This window comes from Leptidea sinapis, chromosome 2, assembly GCF_905404315.1.
Source record: "Leptidea sinapis chromosome 2, ilLepSina1.1, whole genome shotgun sequence".
NCBI classification, from domain to species: domain Eukaryota; kingdom Metazoa; phylum Arthropoda; class Insecta; order Lepidoptera; family Pieridae; genus Leptidea; species Leptidea sinapis.
The window spans coordinates 17,740,761-17,760,532 of NC_066266.1; the positions used below are offsets into that span (position 1 = coordinate 17,740,761).

General features: G+C 34.6%; 1 protein-coding gene across 1 annotated transcript; it reads right to left on the reverse strand.

The window, feature by feature from the left end:
• Positions 1-261: 261 nt before the first annotated feature.
• On the reverse strand, positions 262-17,941 carry LOC126973253 (transmembrane protein 26). The gene is made up of 7 exons (XM_050820464.1): positions 17,600-17,941; positions 14,556-14,670; positions 13,160-13,319; positions 12,286-12,463; positions 10,726-10,885; positions 9,725-9,793; positions 262-873 (listed from the first exon to the last, which is right to left on the reverse strand). Exons 1-7 carry the CDS (start codon positions 17,800-17,802, stop codon positions 754-756), a joined length of 1,005 nt encoding a protein of 334 aa, XP_050676421.1. The 5' UTR covers positions 17,803-17,941; the 3' UTR covers positions 262-753.
• Between the last annotated feature and the right edge of the window lie 1,831 nt (positions 17,942-19,772).

Below are 19,772 nucleotides of genomic sequence, written 5' to 3' on the forward strand. Positions count from 1 at the left end.
AAAAAAAAAAATGGGTCCCAAATCGAATTAAAAACTGTCCTATCTCTCAAGTTGAACTAAACTGCACTCCATAGTAATCCTCATTAAAATACGTTCATTAGTTTAGGAGTCCATCGCGGACAAACAACGTGTCACGTAATTTATATATATTAAGATTATATATTATTATATTATAAAAAACCTTAAACTGATATAGAAACAACGTTAACTTATCAGTAAAATGACATCAATAACTTTTAAAAATAAAATCACCGCCGCCGACATTCTCTTGCAACACCTTGCAATACATATGTGAGGCTGCCTCAGTGTTATGCTGTCATGTTCAAAGACAATCAACTAGTGAAATTTAATTAAAAATTACTTACAGTGCAGTGAAAGGGTGTCACAGCGCAGCTCATAATAAAAATAACGATAAGAAAATCACATTTCACACCTGAGTACTATTTCACAACTTATAATAATTTAAGCTAATACATTCGTCAAACAGCAAAATATTTTGTAAACAATACAGATGCCATTAAAAAAATATGTTGCTAGTTGCCTTTTTAAATAATACCGGATTTAAAATTTGTGTAAAGACAAAAAATCACAATTACTAATTTAAAATCACGAACACATCACCATAAAATATGTCGAACGCATGTATTGACAATTATAATCAATCATTGTCTCTGCGCGACATTATTCTCCAAATTCAACTTTCGCGCCAAGACTTAATTTTTTAATTGTACCACAGAGAATGTATATTACACCTCAAGTGGAACTGTCAGAACTGTCACTAGATTCCCGCCGTTTTTTCTTCTTCTCCTTATGCTTGTCCTTTCTGTCTTTGTGTCGGGGGCTTCTCTTGGGGCTCTCCCGACGTATTCGGTGCTGTCAAATGCCCGAGTCATCTGTTGTGTGATGAATGTTGTTCAGTGATTCATCTGATGAGCGTGCCTTTTGCTTCTTCTTTCTAGAAAAAATAACCATTAAGGTTACAAGAATAGTTCATCAAAAATAATGTAAATACTACATATAAGAGGCGAGACTGCCTAAGCAAAAATTTAAATTTAGTTTAATATGAAACATGCAGTAATTTGACATAAATTCGAAATAGTAGATAGCAGTAAAATCCGGCTAAGTTTGAAAGCGGGCAGTTGCTTAAACTTGCTGCACAGCGCGGTTTTCAAGAAACTTTCTTCCACGTACAACCAAGCTGTTAAATTGTGTGGTGATTCCAGGACGATACGACATGGGTACCTCATTGTAACTAATGCTAGTACGCTTCATAAGATACATAATAGCTTTAAGGATAAATATATACACTTTATAATAAAGTCCCAGCCACTGTTCAGGCATTATCTATAAATAAATTTAAATGTTTTAAAAAAAAATGGCTCTGTCGTAAATCCTATTACTCCACAGCTGAATATCTAAGTGATCGGACAGCCTGGGACTAGATTATGATTATTTTATAGCAGTAGCAATGACAGTACAATATAGTATATTTTTATTGAAAAGGGCGCAAATAAAGAATGCTGGGAGAGTTACTTGCGCCGCTTCTTTTCTCTCAGAGCGCCATTTGTTTCCGAAGCGGTATTAGTATCTAGTATATTAGAAATGACATCAAAAAGAATTCTAAAGGAATCCATTTTTAGAAAATAAATGCCTCGTTTTCAAAAAAAGCGTATATACTTTTCTAAAAGGCTAGCAACGCTCTTGTGATTCCTCTGGTATTGCAAAAAAATGTGGGCGGCGGTGATCACCCAACATCAGGAAATCCGTACGCTTTTTGTCCTCTCTTCTATAAAAACAACTGCAAAGGCTTCTGGTATCTTCAGCTCCATCCATCCATACAGGGCAGTTCTCATTTACCATCTCAGGTGGCCATCGAGCCTATATGCCCCCTTTAATTGTAGCTTGACTCAAACTTTGTAAGCTACTTACCCTTTTTTCCTTTCATTCTCCACAATGACTTGGTCTTTGAATAACTGGCATAGTTCCAGCTCTTTAATTTCATCTGTGTTCGTCAGAATGATGGCCCTGCATGCAATATATAACATAGATAATATTTATAAAAAATAACAAATCTTATAACTATATTTACAAATTAAAACTATCATTATGGGGAAGCGTTCCTAGAATACTGGCAGCATTTCCGCGTTGGATAGCTAGGCTGATCCGTTGACCGAAATAGATGCCAGCGCTTGGGTTTCTAGTAGCTCTATTGAGGCGCGAAGATAGTACTTTGTACATTCTCCGCGCCTCTGGGCCTCACGGGCGCCGATACCTCTCGATACCTAGAGGGTCACCAGTTGCTCAACGACCGATATTAAAACTTTTGCTATGGTCGCTCGCAATTGATTTTCCAGTATACTTTACTCAAATCACCAAGATTAGTGTGATAATATAAATAATGCTTCGTTAGGAGTATCAAAATGGTTCAATATGAATAATTTATTATTAAACAAGTAATATAAAAAAGTTTTTAAATTAACGTTGCCAAATGTAAGGCGAGTACACATTAAAGTAAATATTAATGACACAGATTTAAAAATAGATTATAATGCAGCATTTTTAGGTGTAACATTAGATTCCATACATCAAATAAAAATTCAAATATTTTTATTCAAAATAGGATTCTAAATCACTTATTAAAGGTCAAAAACTACCACCCATTCAAAATAGACTACCTCAGACCTGAAGAAGAAACTCAGCGGGCTTTTTTTATATAAAAATATGGATTACAATGAAATATCGTACTATAAACATTTATAATTAAAGAGCATGAGGGTGTTCGCTTCATTCCCAGTCTGTGGTATCATTAAGAAAATCGTTTATGCTATAGTAACCTTTCCAACACAAAAGTTTTTTAACAATTCTTTTAAATTTCGAAACACATTTGTTTTGTACATTTTCTTCATCAAAAATTAAGTTGGACAGCGTTTGCTGTTAAAAGGACACGACAACTTTCTGACATAAATATAGCAAGAATTATTTTAGCTATTTTCATAGCGTTATTTCGTATGGCATTATATTATGGGATAGTGCAGCGGAAGTAAATAATATTTTCAAACTTTAAAAAAGAGCTGTACGTGCCACAATGATCCCACGAGAGTCTCTCAGGAAAAAATTCATTTTATGACTGCATTCTGTGTCCATTGAACGCAAGCGTTCTAGAAGGCTTGGTGGTTAAGTTTCCTGGCAGATTTTCGAAATGGACCACCAGATTCAACCCGACACACATTGTAGCGCGCTACATGGAGCTGGTCTGGTCACGATATGGAATAGTGCTGTTATCTCTGATCTGGTGCACGCCAGTAGAGCAGCTCCAGCCAACCTTATGGGGGGGCAGGGGGACTATAAACCCAGATACGGCAACAGGATTGCGGAGGTCAGGCAGCTCTGCAGAACTTTCCCCGTGATAAATGCGGTAGAAGACACACAATAAAGTGGCGAATCTGCGCATTACAAATCCCAAATTCAGTAATTAAACAACTAAATATTAGAAATCATAAGCGTGGCAAAGTTATAATAAAAAAAATAAACATGTAAAAATCACATTTGTATCTGTTCTGTATCTGTTTGTTTGTACCTAAACCCAAAATAAAAAAAAAATATAAAAATTGAAATTTTACGGAATGCTTGTTGTTCAAGCTTACTTCCAAATAAGCTGGATTGAGAGACAAGTGAATCTGGGCGACTAATCCATTCAATATAAACCTGTCTATGATTTAGTTCAGCTTATTTTAAAAATATTATTCCCACATGAAAATAATAAAAGCGATGTACCTAATTGTGGAAAAAATCCTATTCAAATAAAATCACCGGTGGGAAAGTCTAGGACCTATATAGTATAGAGCCTATTTAGACTTTGCTTAGATTTTACTCACGTTAAACTTTGCTAAGTGTAGGCTGAGCATAATGTTTTATATTGTCATTTGATATCTGAAATTATACTAAGCTTATGCTAAGACAGCCGAATACAATAATCAAGTTCGCATTTTATCGCAACCAGCAAAGATTTACGAAGTAAAGTCTGAACAATGTCTAACGGCCGTTCCCAATATTCAGTCTAACACCAGTTGTGGCATATTTGATATTAAAATCGTAACTATCGTTAACTTTTCTCTCCCAATAAACTTATCGACGGTAACTCATCTTATCCGTACACGCTGTCTGATATATTTGTATGGAAATTGCAAATAACGCATCCCAATATAAGGCGTTAAGAATGACTTATCCTTCAGATGATTGACAGCTAATTACTGACAGTAGAAGGTAGACATTTTCTCTATCTGTAGATAGTAAATTGTAAACGGCCGTAAATCCGCTCCAAAGAACTGAAGCCTTAAAATAAATATTGTAACATGGTGACTAATCTGACAATCGCTAAGTCAACATTGACCCCAGCCCGGTGTATATAGCGGGTATAATAAGTGCAGGTCATCCTCTCTATTATGTTGTAAAGCTCGTTTGCGCCGCGCCCTCGCTAGTGATGTGCCGTGAACGACAAATACATCGATACTCGATTCAATATTACTTTATTTTAATGGGCAGATTTGACAATATAATTTTGTCCATTCGTTTTAAGAATACACATAAATCTTGTTAAGTTTAACCATGTGTAGTAGCCGCTAAATTATAAACAAAGATAATAAACAAATAAAATTTGAAATACAAAATTTTATGAACGATGCGGCACTCTACCTCTGATGTTCCGTGCCAGTGCTCTAACCAACTGAGCTAACCGTTCGAGTGATGTATCGTCATAAAATCTTGTATGCTTTATGAATTTCATAAAATTTTGTTTTAAACGATACGTCACTCGAACGGTTAGCTCAGTTGATTCGCCAGAGGTCGTGAGTCCCGCATCGTTCATAAAATTTTGTTTTTCAAATTTTATGTGTGTATTAATCCTAGAAGTGGGGGTTATCACTTTAAAAACATAACAAAAAAGTCATAAAGACGTTAAGAATAATAAAGATTACCTAATATTTTCCTTAAAAAATTGTATAGAAATAAATTACCATATATATAAAATCTAATGTTAACAAGTGTATTAGGCAGCAAGTTGCTGATAAAACTTAGTGGATTTTGTACACTTATTATTACAATGTTGATTCATATTTCTTTTCAATTTTTTGTATCTCTGTCCCACAGAGTAAATTATCTCTTACATATATTGAGGGGCAACGTAATTTATTTTATTATATAAATATTTTTTATTTTGGATATAAATATTTAAAATAGGTTACTAAAACTGCTTATCTGAAATCTATCACCCATTCAAAAATATATGTCTCAGACCTGAGATGAGAATAAAAAACTCAGCGGGCCCCTAGTTTTTTTTAATTACACTACATTACGATGAAAATTATTCAATAAATAGAATAAGTGTCATTAAGAAAAATTATTAAGAAAGTCCCTCATGATAGAAGTATAGAAGTAGCGTTCAATGTACAACCTTTTCCAAAAATTGTTTTGAAACAAATATCCTTTATAAACTTTCTGGCATCCTGTTGAGAAGAATATACATCGCCAAACAAACGACTTACTAACTCGACCAACTTCCGTTTTCAATATCCTATATATCCGTAATTTAACTTACTAGAGGTAGATAAATCTATCATTTTACGCTTACTTACATTTCAACAACCTATCGACATAAAGCATTGGTCTATAACTGTATTGGATATAACAATGGATAGATAATATCTTGTCTTTAAACGGTGACATCACGGTATCCGTAACTAGAGATACGTTATTGAAAACGGCCGCTAACCGAGCAGTAGGAATAGTAACTATATATTTGGTTCTGGTGTTAACATTATGATTATCACAATTTGTAAAAAATACTATAGCACAATCTCTTTTCTGAGATCCATGAGCTTTCTTTATTTTATCTTTAGAGAGTTTTTTGTGTTTGATTGATTTTTTCAACTGTTCTTGTAGATACTGCAAGGAGCTAGAATTTATTACATTATCGTATTGATGCTTAAGAATTGGTAGACAGAGTTCTTGATAAAATATGAATAATTGAATATTTCTTAACTATTTAAATAGTAAATATAAAGTGGAAAATATGATACAGCTATGTGATACAGCTATGTGATACTACTACCCACTACGATACAATGCTACTTACCAAGTTCTTGAAAACTCAAAAAATTTATTGGCACTGCGATAACGCTACTCACATTGAGACAAAAGAGTTTATCTCAGCAGCCCAGTATAGAATTCCTTCAAACTGAATTACAAATCGTTCTTGCACCTTAAGTTTCATGAGGATGGCTTAAATTGTTAAGAAGTTTGTTTCTTGTATATATTGAACAATAAATAAAAAAAAACCTTAAAACTGCATCGCTGCAGTCATACAAAATCAATCATAATTCTCCAGCTGGGATTGATTCTACTGTTCTCAACTAACCGTTGCACCGCAGAAACAGCGAAAAGTGTGGTATATAGACTATAGACTATAGGTGAAATTCAAACCTTTTAATCAATGCAAGAGAAGTGAGTGACATCACTCAACACCAGGTCACACGTTTGTCCTCCTTTTCAAAAATCACACAAATAAAACTATCGATATAAGTTTATCGACATCACTACAACACTGGGCATGATTCGAGACCCTCCATCAAGGTGATATCACCTCGCCTTTACAAAGCGCTAATCCACAACCCCTTCTATACATATAAAACTATAGTAAATTTTATAGCTTAGCTTTTACTTTAAGTTATTATTGCCAAGTATTGCAAACTTAGATAAAGATTATTCGATTTTTGGTAAGCAATGAAGATTGTGGGTTCAACCACAGTGGGAACTTAGTTTATAAATCAAATTCAAATATATTCATTTAAAATAGGATTTAACATCACTTATTTAACGTCAAAAGCTACCTATACCTACCTATTCGAATTATGCCTCAGACTTGAGAAGAACGGGCGCAAGAAGCTCAGCGGGCTTTTAATTTAATTTATTTTATAATATATTATGTAGTATCATCAAAATTCATTAATGCTATATTCAAATTCAAATATTTTTATTGAAAATAGGATTCAAAATCACTTATTGAACGTCAAAACTACCATCCATTCAAAATAGAATGCCTCAGACTTTTCTCAAGTAAAAGTAAGTAAACTAAGCGGGCTTTTTTTAATAAAACTATGCATAGAATGTAATATCGTACAATAAACAGTTATAATTCCCAGTCTGTGGTATGTTATGAACGCACCTCCATTGATGTTTGATTTGACAGGAGCACAGAGAACATTTTTTTTAATTCGTTCTTGGGAACTCATGTATTTTCATATTCGGTATTATTTTATTTTCAGTATTTTGTTTTACAAAAAAATCCAATAAAGTATTCTCATCTCATCTTTCATATAATAGAATTTTTTCTTTCTGTATGTTTTCATTCTTTTTTAATAGTTATTAACAACACGATTCACTTTCCTCTAAGGAAGTAGCAACTTTTTTCAGTTTATGTTGAAATATTACCTCATGGTACGGATGAATGAATGAACTAAATCAGTTTGCGATTCAATTGCTTGATTTGACGTCAACCTAAAATGGATAGCTCTAATAACATCGTGGTACGAAATAGCAAAGCAGTTCATTTTAGGTAGAGTTCATGGTAGGCCTGCTGTTCATTTTACAAAATTTTATTCTAATGAAAATGAATAGAAGCAATTCAACAAAAATATTAAAACTATATGACATAGTTAATATTGAATATACCCAGTCCTTATTCGGCGCGATAGAGATGTGACTATATTTTTACATATCATTTTTGAAGTGTAAACTTTTTTAACAGCGTTGGGCACTTTTTGGTAAGGGACAATGTTATGGGTTAGCGTCACCGACATGCTCATGACTGGCGCACGCGATAAATAAATAATTAAAAAAAGAAATATAAATATAATATACAGAAATCTCGTGAGTTCGCGGCCGCGAAATGCTTATCCCAGTATACCTGTAGCTATACAGCTGACGTATTGTCACACAGCATATCTTATAAGTGAAATTAAATGGATTTAGTGAAAAGTTCAAAGTGTTTATACTGTGCATTGTTGTAATAGTGTTTTTTTATGTATTTAGACTGAAATTTCAAATTTTAATGCTTAATTTTGTAAGTTTTCCCTTCTATTAGCAGTCTACAACCAGCATTTTTTTACAGTTTTAATCTTTTAAAAATGTATGCCCAGAACTGACAAAATAACAATAAAAATAACAAAAAAAGTCTTACCTAATTCTCCCTGTATCCACTCTGTCATGTTTCTTCGGGTCGCTGATGACAGACAGAGAAGTCTCTGCCTCGTTCTTTCTCTTCTGCCTCTTCTGTTTGTGATCTCTTAACATAAAAATGCTTGTTATGCTAAACCATCTTGGAAAGTACCTACCATTATTTTATTTAAGCATTCTTCATTAATTGTATTTAGTTTCGCAATTGGACTTGCCTGTTATTTAAGATAATTTATACGTCTAGATAGAGTCTCTTGCTGTTAGACAAGCAATGAAAACAGGCCAGAATTATTAGATTAATGTGCGTGACAAGTTACGTCTTACACTCGCGATTGCATTTTTCAAACTAGATGTTAGTTCTAAACTCAAGTTTTCACAGCTGTTATAGTCTATCAAGATATATTAATGATCTAACCGCTTGTTGCAGAAAGCATATGTTAATGTTTCATTTAATATAATACCGTCACCTTCTTTTTCATTTTGACAGTCAAAGATAGCATGTGATTAAAGGCCGTTTTCAATAACCTTATCCTTAGTTTAACTTACTAGAGGTAGACAAATCTATCATTTTACACTTACTTATTTCAATAACCTATCGACGGATAGTATTGGACTACAACTATATAACTACAATTATATAACTACATATATTGGACATAGCTATGGATAGATCTTGTCAGTAAACGGTGATAGCAATCTTTCCGTACCTAGATATACGTTATTGAAAACGGCCGATAATGAAACATTAACTTTAAGGATTCCTTCTGCAACAAGCGGAAAATCTTTGAAATTTTTAATGGGCTGTCACAAATATATGCAAAGTTAATAGGGCCCTTCCGGTTCTGTCTATAGTCAACCCGAACATCATCGATAAAATGCTACCTCGCTGTATAAACAATAACGTTCTATACAGTTCGTATAAACGACATTTCTAACGAACTTTTAATAGGCGAGTCTAGTTCTAGGGTATATTCCGATATGCACTGCGATCACTGTACAGTGTGACGTCAATTTAGTGAAGCCGTTCCTTTATAGCCAGTTATACTGGTTACTATTTAAAACGGAACGCAATCCCGTATACTGTCAGCCGCATTTTTTGACGCAGCATTCAAATGAGTGTATTAAAGTTTTCTAGTTCATTAAAAAAACTGTTGTTGGTGTACTGTCAAATTAAAAATATTTTAATTAAGACTTTAGGCACTCGAGCGGTTTTGACTGATCACGTGATCAAAGTACTGCGAGTACCTTACCTCGAAAACGCCAGTGCTCACAGTAGAATGTGGCGGCGATTTATGACATCATATATTTCCCTAGGGTACTGCGGCAGTATACTGGCAGTCCATAACGGAACCAATTTTTCTATAGCACTGTGCAGTGCTCACAGTGCATATCGGAACATACCCCTAGTCTAGTAAGTCAATGAAAATGACTTAATATCTTACCTGTGTTTCTTGTCTGTCTTCTCGCTCTTGTGTTTGTGTCTCTTTCTATATACCGAACCCCCACCCTCATCGACCTTCTCCAAATGTAACACATACAGTCTGTAGATCTGCAGTAATATTACCTAAAATATTGTATATATTTTAATAACCTATTCATATAACTAATATACTTTAACTAGCCGTTCCCGCTCGCGTCACTGGGCGAATTTTAAAAGGAAATAAATAAAATTTTATTCATCTTATTACAAATACAATAAAAAATAAGTAGCCATAAACCATCTAGGATAAATTTCGCATCGAATGGCGGTAGTTTCATGTCGCTACGATCAGTGGTTTAGTAATCCATATTTGTATATAAAAAAAGCCCTCTGAGAGCCTATTCTTCTCAGGTCTGGGCAGTCTATTTTGAACGGGTGATAGTTTTTGACGTTCAATAAGTGATATTAAATCCTATTTTGAATAAAAATATTTGAATTTGAATCTGAAAAATTTCGCATCGAATGGTGGTAGTTTCATGTCGATACGATCAGTGGTTGAGGCTTGCAGAGCCTCAAACAAAGACCATTTTCATTATATACATATATATATAGATGTCAGTTTCTTAAGTTTAAGTCGGATGGGTTATAAAGATTTAGAGGCGTGCAACGCTCTTGTGATTTATTGATATTTTTGATAAATTCAAAATAATATCAAGCGACAAAGCCCCCCATAAGAACACACTGCACCCGACACCCTGAGACTACAGAATACTAGAATATCATAAAATTATAACACGTATAGTATATATATATAGTATAAAGGCAGTTAAGTAAGAGTAGATTCTATTTTCTTATCTTCGATTTGTTTATATTAGTGTCGTAATTAGATATTTACTGTAAAAATCTTTCAATACCTCCTACTGGTACGCACTCGAAAAATGAAACTGTATAAAACGAATCACTTTTTACTTTATAGCTTCGCTTCTTTTTTCGCTAACGTTACTTTGTGTTTGGGAATGCGATGTCAAGATCTACGTAAGCAGCATCTACGTGTATTTTCCAATTAGTAGACTTACTAAAGTGTTCTTGCAGGTGAAGAATATATTCATATAGTTAATAATCTTGTAGTGCGCTATGATGAGCAGTCGAAACGCCAAGAACGGTGCGTCTTGTAGCGCTATGTTCATTATAATGGCGCAAACTTCGATGGAACAACAACAGGCTCGGCTTGAATTCCTGTAACACAAACATATTTAGTACTATCATAAAACAAGTAATATCGCTAAGCCTATTCCATTCAAGAAGGATAGAGGTTTACGTGGGGGAAATTCGGCACAAAAAGTCACAACAAAATGTAACTTTAATTGAGAAAAATTGTGATGATGAAGAAGTATACCTAACGTATGTGATAACAATCATCTAAAAGGCAAATCCAAATTGACTTTTAAGAATGTATAGAGCACGATAATACTTCAAGCTGTTCCACATTCTAGCGCTCTACAATTATATAGCGCAGGTCCGGCCTATGGATAATTACACTCATCTCTGGTCTGGCACACCCCAGTATCACCTCGAACCATTTGACCGGGCGCAACGAAGAGCTCGAACGAACGGCTGGATCACTTAGGGTTGCGTACAAACGGTGCTTTATTGTGAGTTTATTTAGTTATTGTGTGTATCAATCGCTTTTATTACTGGGTGTGTTCCGAAGAGCTGTTTGAGCTGATTCCTACCATTTTACCTATACCTTCGCACAACACGCCACAAATTAGGATTTCATCTGGAAGTGTGGTGTTCCTCCTCAGTGAAGTTTTCAAGGAAATTTCTTCCACGTACAACCATGCTGTAGAATGTGCTTCCTTGTGTGGTGTTTCCAGCATGATAAGACTTGGGTACTTTCAAAAAAAGCGCGTATACCTTTCTAAAAGTAGGTTGTATTCACAAGTAGGGGCCGAAAGGTAACAGGACACAAATAAAGGTGGTGTTTCGATTTATTTCATGTCATTATTATTATTTAGTGTTATTATTATTAAGTAAACATAATATGACCAAAAGTTGACCCTTGCGGCATTCTAAATATGTTTGCTAAACAGTTTTTAAAATGTTCTTTAAAAAAACAAATAAGCGTGACGAATGTAAATAATTAGATAGAAGAAAAACGTTTTTAAAAAATATAAAAAAGGTTTATTATTGTTAATAAGCTCAGTAACAATATCAAAAGCTTTATACAGGTCCTTAAATGTTGTAGAATTAAAATATTGTTAAAAAAGTAGCAAAAACATAAAGCAAATATTTAAAATAAGCCGTTATAAGTGCTATATGCTATTGTTATTTATAAAAATTGGCATATTGTAGCGAAGTGGACTTATTAATTATAATTTTAATATCTACTTGGAAAATACATACATTTATAATGTACTTATCTCAGAAATCACTGTAACGATTTATAACATGTTTTTAAAATTTTAAACAAGTCTTTGCTTGGTTTATTTGGATATAGGTATCATCACGCGATTTCACACAAGAAACAAAATATTATTATTACGCCATCTCGAAAGTTTTATAGGTATTTTCATAGTTGCTTTTAGAAAGTTAATAAATCCACTTCGAGTGTGCAAGCGTGCCAAAATACGTACATGTCGGACCTATGAGCAGTTCCTCTAGATTTCCTGGACTTGGTCGCGGTCAGAACCACCGTGAACTGCACCAAAGACCACGACCAGATCGCCAGCGTTAGCAGCACCAAGACTTTCTCCGTTGCGACCTTTTCATCCTTGAATGAGTCGAAGAATTCTATGATGTCTGCTGCAGTCCCTGTTATAAAGATGCTATAATTAGGGACGCACTCTACGTCAAATCGATTTGCATCATCTTGAGCTGCATTAACAACTCTGTATTAATCACGTTGAAATAAATATAATTTAAAGTTCAGGATTACATCTAGCGACTATCTTTTGATAACAAAAGATATCCGCGAAAGAAAAAAATTACTAATATGACTATAAATCATAACTAATATCATAAACCGTCAGTGTTAAATAATACATGTTCATAAACAATCGCCCAATTGTCTTTAAATTTTTATGTGTGATTTTTTTTAGAAATAAGTAAAGGTTATTTTATTTATTCTTAAAAGACAGATATGCCATCGCGGACTTTTCTGTAGGCCTACAAACGAGAAAAACTTGGCGTAAACTGTGGTTTACCTAAATTTTTACATCTGTTTGAAGCTAATAATTTATTTCTTAATGGCTAAAAAACAAAGTGTAATTCACTTAACCTACTATTAAGCAAGTGACAGACAAAGTACAGCCTCGGAAAGAGCAACTAGATATATTTGAAACCGTTAAATAGTGGCAACAATCTGGAAGTAGTTTAAAATGAAATAATCTTCAAATCAGTTTAACAACGGAGGTCAAAACAGCAGCAACAGTATTTCATTCATTAATAGCTTCAAAACCAATAAATAGATTAGCGGAAAGATGTAAAGACAGATTCTAATTTTCTTACCAATATACACAAGCAGTAGTTGGCTAAGCTGGTCTCTGGTGAGGTCACCCTTTGGAAGCAGCCACCTTCCCACAATGAGAGTCAGCATCAAGAACTGTTCTATCAGCGTCACCCACATGTCCGTTGGAATCTTGGTGGCTCCCGGGATTGGTATTTCTGTCTGGGATAGAAAAATAATGTTGTTAAGTAAACAAACTTTCAAAAAGCGTCTGCACAATACGCAAAATATGGAGGAATTTCTTTTTATTTGTCTTAATAAATTCGAAAACGTGTGCTGTCATCGCCCGACACTAGTGATAACTAAACTAAACTCAGCTTAGTACTTAGTACCGGAGAGATAAATATAGTAGAAGCTATAAGTAAACTTTGGTAATGCTAAACTGTAGATATGTAGAAAAAAATACAATAAAAATACTAAAACCACGCTGTAGATAAACGCCAGGCATTTGGTGGGAATGATAAAAATATGCGATATGTCGTGCGAAGATGGAATTCAGCGGCAAAAATCAGGTGAAAACAGCTATTCAGAACACTCCCCGTGATAAATGCGGTAAAAAACACACAACGAAGCCACGTCTATACGCAACACCAAGTGATCTAGCCCTTCACAGAGAGCTGGATGGCAAATGGATCGAGCTGATACTGGGGTGCGTCAGACTAGAGATGACAGCAATATATGAGATACTCCACATGAGGCCGGTCCTGCGCTTAGTAGAGTGCTAGAATGTGGGCCGGCTTGAAGTATTGCCATGCTCTATTTATGACGCCCAGCTTCGAAGCTAAGACAATTTGGCTCTGCCCTCCAGATGGCCGCGCAATCGTTCAAAGTATATTATTATTGTTAGTGTCAGGACTACAGTATTCAGAAAATACCAGTACAACTTCGCAAATAATTTTTTAAACGTCGCAGCAGTGAGTAATACACAATAATGTTTTGAATAGGTATCGCTACAGAGCAGGGATGGAATTAAAGTAATATTTAACAGTGTTATAATAATTAAAGTTTTAATTAACAATTTGAACGATTGAACCAACTCTGCTATCGCTATTGCCTCGCAAGGCGACTGCCAATATCGCCAAGACTGTTCACTGGTTCGCTTAGCTACTTACTGAATGACTTAATTCTTTTTTTGGAGAGGAGTAAAATACATTTACGTATTTACACCCCAAAACGGGCACATATATCGGGCACGTGTGTCACCCCGACTATAAACCTCCTCTGTGCTGATAGCCGTATAATGTACGCCCCTTTATCGGTATGATAAGGATCACTCTAGAATGTTGTTGGACAGCGAACTAGGTACTAACAAGAAAAACAAGTTTTTGTAAACAACTCACTACATAGGTACAAGTAAGAATTCGCGCGAAAATTCGTCGTAGCATTATATAAACTTACTTCTGTATAAGTGAGGTTCGTCTTTTTCTGCAGCCGAAGGTCTACTTTGTGGAGCTCGAGCAGCCAGATGGCTGGAACTGTCAGGCCTAAGTAGATGAACACAGACGGACAGAACCTGAAAGCGACACTGTTATAATAATAGTGATTGATATATGCGATTTTTTTTATGAAAATAAGGGACGAGAAGAGCAGGACGTTCAGGTGATGGTTATTGATACGCCCTGCCCATTTTAATGCACTGCCGCACAGGATTCTTGAATAACCCAAAAATCTGAGCGGCAATACCTCTCCTTTGCACCAGATGCCGGCTAGATTATGGGTACCACAACGGCGCCTATTTCTGCCGTGAAGCAGTAATGTGTAAACATTACTGTGTTTCGGTCTGAAGGGCGCCGTAGCTAGTGAAATTACTGGACAAATGAGAATTAACATCTTATGTCTCAAGGTGACGAGCGCAATTGTAGAGCCGCTCAGAATTTTTGGGCTTTTCAAGAATCCTGAGTGTCAATCAATTAGTGTCAGCTGAAGGTCCTGCTCGACTCATTAAAAAAATACTTAAATAATATGGTTTGCCTGTAAAATGTTCAGAATATATTTATAAAAACCCAGAGTATATTTTAAAATACCTATTTTTAAATTAATTGTGTCTAAAGTCATGTTAATCTAATTGGTGTAACATATTAATATAATTATGGGAGTAAACGATCTTGTCCCCACGGAAAAAACTAATGGCTTTTGTTGGGCAAAATATATTATAAACAACGGCCTTCGGATAAACTTAGTATAAAATTATAACTGAGAATAAATCAAGAATATGTAAAATGTTGACTATATCGTTGACAACACTGTCAATGCCATGATAATTCTGGCCTATGGACTTACATGCCATGCCACTAAATAAACTAAAAAAAAATATAATTCTGTAGTTTTTCGAATGTCAGGCAGCCTTGCAAATAAACGCGGGAAACGTTATACGTCCGAATAAACCAATCATAAGCAAAATGTCTATTTGTAAATATTTTACATATTCTTGGGTTATTCTCAGGTATAACTTTATGCCAAGTCTGTATTTTGAAAGGCCGAAAATGTTTTATATTTGTTGGTACTTCTATATTTTGAACGATAAATAAAAAAAATGATTGATACTCTTTTTACTGATACTGATTTCGTAAGTCATAGACTTACGAAATACTTACTAGATACTAGATAGACCATAGACTCTATGGCAGTGTTTCCCAACCTTTTTAGGCCATGCCCCACCTTAAAATTTCTGAAATTTTTATGCCCCATACATAATTTTTAACCTTAAAAATTGGTTGGTTCCTAACCTGTCAAATTGACCAGTGCCATTTGGCACTATATTACTGGCATTTACACCAAAATCAGAAGTGTCGTTTGGCACACTACGCCCTGATCAAAGTCTGACTCTCATTTTGTTTATAAGATAGTATATTTTGCATGGTCTCATAGACTGTTTCAATCATTTTCTTATATATTCTCTAATATCATTCACGTAAAATAAATTCGCTTAATGGCGCTGATCTATGGCATCCCGAAACGAAGCCGAAACGCGGGGGCACTTGCTGATCTTCGAAGGAAATATAAATGATAAGTTATAGGAAGAAATCACTATAAAATTGTTATCAAAACATCGAAAGTAAAATTTCAAAACATTTTTCATTATATAATGAAAATCTGATATTCAAAATAATTTTGATATTAACTTTTTCTAGATTCATTGAGTGTGATCCTCTTAATAATTTAATTTAATCTCAAGTCTTCGCGTCGATTTTTTTTTTATTAGTTAATCGTTTACAGCACTTAATCCACATTCAGCTAAATATGCAGTTGGAAACAGTAGTAAAACATTCTTGGAATATGCCTTTTTTGTTAAATTTGTCACAGATATCTAAATAAGCCGAAACGAAAGAATGACAGTCGTGTCAAGTCCATTTTTTAATTGCCCACCTTAACTATCAAATTGCCCCCCTGTGGTATGTATCTTTCATACTATCACAACACACGAACGTTGCCCACAACAAACTTCGATGTTTTTTTAATGTACATTGAACATTTTAGTTGTACGTGCTACAAAGTTCCTTTTAAACTACACAGTAGAGAAACGCCACACATCTAGTTGGTGAGGATAATAATATTAAGTTTCTTACATGTAGAGCAATGTTGGCCTTTCTTCCCGTTTTGATATGAAATGTTGCTATGGAAACTAACTAACTTCAAAAGCTAGAAAACAAAAGATAGAAACTAAGCAATAATTAAGGCTTGTCAAAGAGGAATTGAGAGATATTATATGGGGCTAGGACTAAGAAACAAAATTAGTAACATTACAATAAAGAAGAAAACTAAAGCAAAAGATGTAGCCTTATCTGTTCTACGTTTAATTTGGAAATGGGCTGGACATTTACAAAGAACAAAAGACGAAGGATGGTCCAAAGTAGTAATGAACCCCCTATAAATAGGAAGTGAAATCAAGGCAGGTGTTATAAGAAATGGAGCAATGACATAGTAGAAACAGCAGGAATTTCGTGTGTGGACAAGAATTGCAAGAGATAGGAACGAGCGACTTATGGAGGAGGCTTTTACCGCTAAAGGCGTTATATCGCAAAATGACCAAAAATACTTTTATTCGAAACAGTGAACCATTAACACATACTAATAAATATAAATTATAAGACAATACCTAAATGTATCTGTAAGGAAATCTCTAAATAAAAATAATAAATTAAAAATGGATTGTGTGGATTTATGAAACCACGGTAAAAGTGAAACTTATTTCACATTATAGACATTTAACTAAAAATTTTTGGAATAATATTTATATTAAACACTGACAAAAACAAACAGAATAGCGTGGAGCACTGGCCCAAATGAGTAATAGTCTATACACTACATGGTCAGCTGCTACGGACTATAGGCGCCGCCCGACCGGCACGCGACATGCAACACACAGACGACAAAGTTTGAGAAGATGTAATAAAAGTTTCACTTTAATAAAACTTCAAAAGCACAATACAAAATATACTTACCATTTCCATTCTTGATTTTCTTTAATAGTGAGCGTGAAGACCCCTTCAAAAATTAGCAGTAGAATCGGCGAGGCAAGATACCAATATTCATTATCGTTCTTGAATACGGTCACTTGCCAAATAGCAATAATGCCGTGACACGCGAAAACTAGCCGAGTAATTACGGCTTTTATTGTTGCCAACACTTTGCCGACGTTAGCCATTAGTTGGCTGTATGAGTAGACCTTTGCCTATTGTTTGTTTTTAATTAGGCGAAAATGGCGCGTGATTTGTTTTGACACAAACACTTTAGTTTTCACTGTGATTCTTATTTTGTTTCCACATTTCATTTCAAAATATCACGTGTAATGAATTATTTCATCGTTTAGTCTGTTGACAGTTGACACATAAAAAATATTTCGATCGTATTATAATATTCTAACATGTTATATATATCAATTGGACGTTATTCCAGAAAAACGTTCCAAACCACAATCATGTTGAAATTGAGATAAGAACACAAAACTGCTCACGTGATTCATATTAATGGACTGACAAAAAGTGACAGTGTGACTCTAAATGACATCATGACTTATTAGCCCAACCCACATGTATGGAATACACTAATGTTTATTAAACCTTAAACACGAATTCCTTAAAATGTGATGTTTGTGGCTTGGAACGTTTTTCAATAACTATGTCCAATTTACTAACGTAAAGACAAAGAACCGTGAAAAGTGAGAGAGAAGAAAATCTCTAACGGAGATCATCAAGATAGAAAAGGAAACCGAATTTCTTGTTATGTAACCGATTTTGATTGACAAGTCAGCCACGCTTGGCATTGACTCATACTTAACTAGCTAACGCACACACTGACAAATCAACACGTACTTAGAGTATGTTCCGATATGCACTGCGAGCACTGCACAGTGCTATCACTGTAGAAAAATTCGTTCCGTTATGGACTGCCAGTATACTGCCGCAGTACCCTAGGGAAATAAATGACGTCATAAATCGCCGCCATATTCTACTGTGAGCCTGGCGTTTCGAGGTAAGGTACTCGCAGTACTTTGATCACGTGATCAGTCAAAACCGCTCGAGTGCCTGACGTTTTATAAACAATACCTTCAGTTTAATCCCAAATATTTTTAATTTGACAGTACTCCAACAACAGTTTTTTAATGAACTAGAAAACTTTAATACACTCATTTAAATCCTGCGTCAAAAATGCGGCTGACAGTATACGGGATTGCGTTCCGTTTTAAATAGTAACCAATATAACTGGCTGTAAAGGAACGGCTTCACAGTATACTAAATTCACGTCACACTGTACAGTGGTCGCAGTGCATATCGGAATATACCTTTAGTCATTGCTCAGACTTATCTAGAGGTTTATGACGAAGTCCGTATTTATAAACATCGCTTTGACTGCAAGCTAGGTTTATGGCTCGGGACCGAGCCAACGGCTTTGAGGAGTCGAGCGGAGCTTGTAGTTACCTCTCCTTTAGAAGATCGCCATAGTTTTAATTCAGAATTTGAAGCATTTTTAATTTATTACAAAGATTATTTTATAAAATAACAAAATTATGTCATGTTAAATAGTATTGGTAAACAGTTAATAATAGAATTTTTATCTAGATTGGATAATTAGCGTGGCTCCAACTGTAAGAGTTAGGGGTACTTTGGTGATTTTCTTTCGCAATGTCTATTATAGATAGAAGTGTAAAGAAAAAAAGCAATTGCGTGAAAAGTGAAACTTTTTTTCTCAAAATAATATGGGTATTAATATCAGCATAGAAAAAAAACAAATTTATATATCACGGTTTACATTTTCATAAAATAAAAAACCTATATCAAGAGTGTGGGGTTCGAACCTACCCGAACGGAATTGCATCCAATATGCGAACTAGAACTATAGGCGCCGCCCGACCGTCACGCGACATGCAACACACAGACGAAAAAGTTTGAAACGATGTAGTAAAAGTTTCACTTTAAAAAAGGATTGTATGGTTTTATGAAACCACGGTAAAAGTGAAACTTTTTTTCACATTATAGACATTTAACTAAAAATTGTTGGAATAATATTCCATTAAGGGTATAAAAATCGCTTTATAAATCTTAATTTTATGCTTGGAAAATTGGAATGATAATGGGAAATAATAAAAATAAACAAAATAGCGTGGAGCACTGGCAC

Coding starts and splice junctions, on each gene's coding strand:
- LOC126973253 (XM_050820464.1), bottom strand. CDS start 17,802: ATGGCTAACGTCGGCAAAGTGTTGGCAACAATAAAAGCCGTAATTACT. Junction 12,464..13,159: donor ACTACTGCTTGTGTATATTG/GTAAGAAAATTA, acceptor TCTTTATAACAG/GGACTGCAGCAGACATCATA. Junction 10,886..12,285: donor ACTGCTCATAGGTCCGACAT/GTACGTATTTTG, acceptor TTTGTGTTACAG/GAATTCAAGCCGAGCCTGTT.